The 7,239-nt window shown below is 42.1% G+C and overlaps 1 protein-coding gene across 2 annotated transcripts in view; it reads right to left on the bottom strand.

Moving 5' to 3' along the window:
- Nucleotides 1-1,657: 1,657 nt before the first annotated feature.
- LOC135541892 (SLIT-ROBO Rho GTPase-activating protein 3-like) overlaps nt 1,658-7,239 on the bottom strand; it is a 116,318-nt gene continuing 110,736 nt past the window's right edge. For both annotated transcript variants that reach the window (XM_064968375.1, XM_064968376.1), the window contains exons 21-22: nt 6,820-7,132; nt 1,658-5,639 (exon numbers count right to left, since the gene is read on the bottom strand). In XM_064968375.1, the coding sequence (XP_064824447.1) occupies nt 5,199-5,639; nt 6,820-7,132 (754 nt within the window). In that variant the 3' untranslated portion in view covers nt 1,658-5,198. The remainder of the gene's footprint in view (nt 5,640-6,819; nt 7,133-7,239) is intronic.

Below are 7,239 nucleotides of genomic sequence, written 5' to 3'. Positions count from 1 at the left end.
TCTTTAGGATGTTGTTATCATAAATCTTCAATAAAGTTCCTCCAACCGGAGAATTCCTATGTCTGAAGAGAAGCCATGGAACGCAGGTGGCTATCATGTGTAATGCGCATGACCAGGACCTGGCTCTCTGCCAGACCACTGACTCAAAGAGCTCCCATCCGGCTCCACATCGCAGTAGAAGCTTCATTCAAATTTCTAAAAACGATTGACATCTAGTGGAAGCCCTAGGAAGTGCAACTTCATCCATATCCCACTGTGAATTCAATAGGGGCTGAGTTGAAAATTGACCAACCTCAGATTTTCCACTTCCTGTTTGGATTTCTTCTCAGGTTTTTGCCTACCATATGAGTTCTGTTATACTCAGAAACACCATTCAAACAGTTTTAGAAACTTCAGAGTGTTTTCTATCCAATACTACTACTAATAACATGCATATATTAGCAACTGGGACTGAGGAGCAATACTGCCCCTGCAGCCATAAGAAGTTAAAACAATTCAGAACTTGGCGATATGGTGGCAGGTATCCTAGCAGTTAGAGCGTTGGACCACGAATACCCGGGCCAACAAGGTGAATAATCTGTCAATGTGCCCTTTAGCAAGGCACTTAATGATCATTTGCTCCAGGGGCACCGTAATACTATAGGCTGACCCTGTAAAACAACACATTTCACTGCACCTATCCAGTGTATGTGACAATATAACTTTTTGGGGGTTGATGATTTGCAGGTTGTAATGAACTTAATTGTAAAAAGAAGCATAAAAAGTTTAAGTCAACAACACTTCCAATTGGTGGACAAAAATAGTGTCACTTCCTCAGTGCTCTGTGAGCATCATTGTGTATGTTTGTATTGTATCTGATGATTAAAAGGCTCTGTGTTGGAACAAATTGAATTCTGTGTTTCTCCTATTTGTGCGTGTACATGGTTGGTTGTTTGCTGATAAACCGGAACTTGCCACTAATAGAATCTCAGGTTATTTCCAGAGAAAGTCAACAGGAAATGATACAGATATCTTCGGTGGCACAATAATACACCAGTAATATATCTGACATAACTTATTTCTTTCATATTTTCCCCCACATAATAATCAACCTCAAAGGTCACATACTTTGTACTATTTGCATGGCATACCCTACATGCAATAGAAATTGTTCTCAAATGCTCTATCTGAGCCACACAGGACCCCTATTTGCATGGCATACCCTACATGCAATAGAAATTGTTCTCAAATATCTGCACACTCTACCACTAAGATCTCCTCTCTCTCAATGGACATCGTGTACCTATAAGTAATACAGCAGAATTCTTGTGCTGCATGTAGCCTTAGATGGAGCAGCAGTCTCAGTCACAAGAAGGTTGGGGCTTGATCACCCTGTATAGAGATAGTTGAGCTAGATAGCTGGAGTATCTATACAGGCCCTGTAAGACAACATGGTGTCTTAAGATAGCTGAGCATTATATAGTTCAGTATTCCAAAATGGCAGAATTGTTTAGGTATTGCCTGTCTATTAGCCTGTCAATTCATAGATTCATGAACTACTGCTGGTACCAAGGCAATTAGTGAACTAGGCTAAGGCAAGGCATGAGTATTTGCTAGTATAGTATAGTTAATTCATTTGTTTTATCTGCTGGATAAAAGGTCGGAAAAGCCCAATATCAGAGGGCAACATTATTTTTTTTATTTGGACATAACGGTTCTCAACATCCAAACAGTGGCATGGTGTACATTACATTACAAGGGATTTAACCAGTCAGCACTCATGAACAGGGAGACATGAGAGAGAGAGACATGAGAGAGACGAGAGAGAGAGAGAGAGAGAGAGAGAGAGAAAACAGTATGACAACAACTCACACTCACCACCACAGGCACTCAGCCAGTTTGGTCTCTGAATGTTACTTCATAAGCATTGTTATTAGCCAACATACAACATCCATTACCCAGGTTTAGCATACATTCCAGAAATCAAAACACTTCCTTGAACAGAACATCATATACAGCTCAAAGAAGAAGAGAGTTCACCATGTGCCTTATAAACCATGCAAGTAGAGGAGTAACACTGCAATGGGGCGTTCACTTTGTAGGAGGAGGATGAGTATATGAGTAGAAGAAGTAAAGGTTCAATCACAGCACAGACAGAAAACAGAAAGAAATGATGAAATTATCAATCAGAGCTGATTTCACTGAACAATGCCATCAATGAGTACAGCAGTCCAAGTCTTCTTTATAAATCTCTTACCCCTCCAGGAATCAACTAGAGTATATTAGACAATCAATCATACAAGTAAATACTACATTTCAGTCGTTCTCGTAGTATGACATCTGAAGGGGTCATAGTAATTCCTCTATAGCAATGTGTACAGTACATATTTACATCACTTGTTTTCTTGATATTCCTCAGATGAAATGATGTGTGGAAAGGGGAAAATATGATACAAGTGAATATCAAACATGACTGAATTACTATATAGTTAAAAAAGGTAATTATACAAGTTCATTAAAAACTGATGATGTGCACAAAAGGCACTTACTCATTTTAGACATAAATAAACAAAATACTAATAAACAAATATATACATTTTACTTTTGCAAATCAACATTTAGTATGTGTTTTACTTTATCTTTGAAAATACAGCTTATGTATGTTTGAGAAAAATGAACTTAAATGGACTCTTCAGTTATACCGATGAGAACTGTGGATAATACAAAAATGATATGTAATTCTTGTAGTTCAACGGGATGAAAAAAAACATGATTTGGTTGTCATCAGTGAAAGTTCCTATTGATGGAGAGTGCCACCTGTTTACTCATACCTGACCAGAATCACAGTACTTCTAGTTAAAGCAATACCATATATGACCAGCAGAGGGTGTAAGTGTATAACTTATGTTGTTTGACTTGTCTCTGTGTGCCCTGCATGTAGGCTAGAATCTACCCAGCAGGGGTCAACAGATGGAGGTGGACAGAATTGACCGCAATGTTTGTGGTAAACAAAATGCACATGGCAAACAAATCACTGGGATGAGATCATGACAACTTTTTCCAGTGAAAGTATGTATGTATCTCATAGGAAACTATGTGTATGAAATCATGCACACATAACAGTGGCTGAATAATGTACATATGATTGATATTGGAATCACAGCATAAGATTCAGGTTGATATATCTGTCCTTGACTTTTTGTCCCACCTTGGCTGCCAATTCACTTCCATTGCCCACATGTTACTGCTACATGTTAGTGACAACAGGTATTCACATATTCCAAAATGGTTAACTACTAGGGTATAGCCCAACCCTCGAAAGCAAAAGGCCGAAACATTAAGTCCCTTGTGCGTTTTACAGAGGAAAGGCACCGCAAACACTCATTGTTCAATTGTCACATTGTTTGTGTCAAATGGTACAGCATAAAACATGCAGGACAGGGCAGGGCATGTGGTATATAAGGCAGTCCAAACACACAACTATAGGACTGAGCAGAGGCAGGAGCGGGCTTGGGCCAGCTACAAATTAACATGGCAGCTACAGTGTCAACCTCTTTCAGTACGCACTTATATTTCCTCGCTACAAAGGACTGAAAACAAAAAGTGGGATGAGACACTGGAGCATGACAGTGAAGATGTTAGAACCAAGGGGAGGAGAGGTAAGACCACTGTTCTGCTGTTATTATATCACAACATTTACGGTTAACTTCTCAGGCAACACTGGAGTTGTCTAGGTAAGGTATCACATTTCAGATCAAAAGGAATTTTGTAACAGTACTTTGTAACATATTTTGTGCGTAGAAAGTATTCCATAAATCAGACTTGAACAGGCAAGAGGTTGCTTTAAAGATGGCAAAGTGTGTATAGTATGAAATCGGGTGCATCTAAGGAACACAAATTAGTGTCTAGTTGTGGACTGACTTCACACAGATTACTGTGTCAGCAGAAGACAGGCTCTTGTGTTGAGCTGTTGGAACAGTGAGGGGCTATGGGGTAAAGGGCCATGGTCAACAATATTCTCACAGTATTACAAACTCATAAAAGGGGGCTCAAACCTTACCATGGCAAACTATGGTATAATACACTCATTTTACTGTCTTAAATCTGAATAATATCTTGGAAGTATGTATATGAGGAATGATAAAGCATTTCAACAACAATACAAATGGAATAAAAGCAGACTCAACTCAACTGGAGACGGACTTGGCCTTATTTACAGTGCATGCAGAACTGCTGTGGATCCATTTGAGTAGAGAAGCGCAAATGTAGTTTTAACTCATAAATACAATGTGTGGTATGATGACATCCACATGTCCACATACTCTAAACACAACTGTCAGTGCTGTGATGTGTGTGAGAAAGGGAAGAAAATAACAAAGGAAGCAGAAACCTTTTGATATTTTTTCGTTGTTTGCTGGTTGACTAATTGTGTTTGTTTTTTGACAATGCCATTAACATCTACTTGCCTGTTCCGTCTTGGCCTATACAAGATTAACACACACAAAAAATACATACTAATCAATAACTATATACAAGTTAAACTACATTTTGAGTTTCTTACAATTAGTTGGTATATTGGTTGTTTTCTGCATCTCATATACGTATACAATGTTGACATGTTGTTACTTTGCTGAACATCCCTTATACTACAGTACAAACAAAAGGCATAACAACTTCAAGTAAATCTCTATTTACAGCCAAAAGGCAGATGGCCATCTTGGTTTCAGTCTCTTAGAAGCAGTCTGGTAGACTGAGTGTCCAGTCCAGAGAGAAGAGTCTCATACACACCAGTAAGGAGGGATCAGACATCATCTGGACCAGTGCAGGATGAAAACCAATGCCAAAATTACACAAGTACTTCTTCACGTCTTGCAGCCAATGAATCTCTAAAAAGCGGTGCCTGGCCACAGACATCATTTTGAGGTAAAAACGAAAAAATTACTTTTACTTTGAGGTGATTTTATTCATTCTTTTCAAGTCCGTTTTCACATCAAGCTTCAGAGTGTTGAGTTAATATGCTATCAAACCACTACAGCCTCTCCTCCTGCCATCACTATGGCAACTTTCTGAATTCAAGAAATAAAGTGAAACTCAAAACAAGGAGAGGGAAAATCCACACATGTTCTCTGAGAACATATTGACAACACATCATCGCATTTCTATGGGCTTTCCTCTCCTTCAAGCTGTTGCAACATGAAAACCCCGAGTCTCCCTCAGAGTTACATGGTGCCTGACTTGTCCCCGGCTGCGTTAGCGGCGGAGCTAGCCGCGGCAGTGCTGTTGGGGAAGATCTTCTCAGTGGGGGTGACAGCAGGGCTTCCTACCCCGGAGGAACTGGAGCTGGAGGAGCGGTGCCCGGTGGGGGGCGGGCGGACGGGTCTCATGGGCGGGGGGCGCAGTTGGGCTCCGGCCAGACGTGCCGACAAGGCAGGCTTAAAGGTGGACATCATTTCAGAGGTGGAGCTGCTGCTGCGGCGCATGGCTGCGTCCGGGTCGCGGATCATGATGGTGTGGAGGGGGCTGCCGGGCTCCGAGTTCACAGGCTTCTTCATGGTGGTGTCCAGGGTATCCAGCACCACGTCTGGTGCTTGCTTGCCCATGTTTTGGCGCTCCAGCTCACGCAGCTCATGTAGGGCCGTGGTCATGGTCTTCTCTATGTCCTGACAAACACAAAGTACACAGAAAATGTGAAAGGAGATAATTATTTTGATATAATTGCTAAGCCAAGCTAGGCTAAGTTAAGTTTAGCAATGGTAGTAGCCACTGATGCTGAGAGTTTAATGCAGAACTTTCTGTGCTTTTTATTCAGCTCCATTCCCCGTGACATAGGTGTGTCAATCTTTCAGCGCCAGACTGTCTCTAACATTTACACTGAGACAGGGCTGCTTCACCCAGAAACATAGACAGGCAGTACAGCAGGACATCACATCTGCCTCTGCTCTCCCAGACACCTCCTCTCTCTGCTCCCTCTCCTCACACAGTACAGCCCAACGGCACCTAGTGAAGAGATTAACATCCCCTTTTAATGGCTGACACACATTACAACAGTCACAATCGCACACACTCTCTCACACAATCACACATACACACGCTCTCACATAATCACACACATACGTTTTGTTCTTCTATTCTCGTGGGGACCTAAAATGTATTTCCATTCAAAATCCTATTTTCCCTAACCTTAACTCTTACCCCAAATCAAACCCTAACCCCTAAGCTTAAAATAGCCTTTGTCCTCATAGGGACATTAGAAAGGAGGGAGCATTTTACTTGTTTTACTATCCTTGTGGGGGCTTTTGGGGATTTTAGTTCTCCACAAGGATAGAAAAACCAACCAACCAACCCACCCACCCACACACACACCCCCTCTCTCACAATCGCACACACAAATACTCTCTCTCACAATCGCACGCACGCGCACGCACAAACTCATTAGCACAATCACAATCAAGGTCATCAACATGGGCTCAGGCTGAAATAGGGCTCTGATAGGACCACTCTCATTAGCTGATCAGAACTTTTCCATTTCAAAATCTGCCTCTATTCCTAATGATCATTATCAATGATCATTAGTACTCATTTCAGCATAGACATGAAATTCATTCTGCTTCCTGAGGCTGTTGGGGAGTTGCAGCGTTGAGACAAAATTGAGATTGTGGAATTTTTTTTTTTATATATTTATATATATATATATATTTTTTTTTAATGGACAAGTGATTCCATTCCATATTGTGTGAGGTTCTATGACTGATACGGTTGGGGAAAAGAGGTTATGCAGTTATACATTGGGCAGAGGTAATACTTTAGAACCTGGGTCTGATAGGACAGTGAGGGCCATACCTCTGCCAGGGCATCAGCCTCCAGTGACTTGTGGTCCCCCAGGCTGCTGTGGCGTGTGGCCCCTGGAACGTGTCTCAGGGGGTGGCCCTCGGGGTAGACCTTCCTGTCAGCATAGTTGATGCTGCCCGCACTGCCAAATGTGCCCAGGCGCCTCTTCTCCGGGCTCTCCATGCGACTCCTGCTCACTGCCATCTTGTGGGGGCTACTGGGACAGGCTGCGGCCCGCGGGGGTGTGTCTGTGCCCCGGGGAGGGCTGTGGGTCTCTCTGCTGCGGAGCTGAGGGATGGAGGCCCCGTCAGAACGTAGCCTCACCCTGAGGAGAGAGACAACATCACAGTCACAAAGAGGAGTATTAGGTTGGCCCTGGACACTGATAAAAAAAATGTAAAAAAAAACATTTCAATGGGTTATTCCTTCCCA

Source organism: Oncorhynchus masou, chromosome 6, assembly GCF_036934945.1.
Source record: "Oncorhynchus masou masou isolate Uvic2021 chromosome 6, UVic_Omas_1.1, whole genome shotgun sequence".
Lineage (NCBI taxonomy): Eukaryota > Metazoa > Chordata > Actinopteri > Salmoniformes > Salmonidae > Oncorhynchus > Oncorhynchus masou.
Note: the sequence above shows the minus strand (reverse complement) of the source record. Positions and strands in the feature narration are given on the sequence as shown.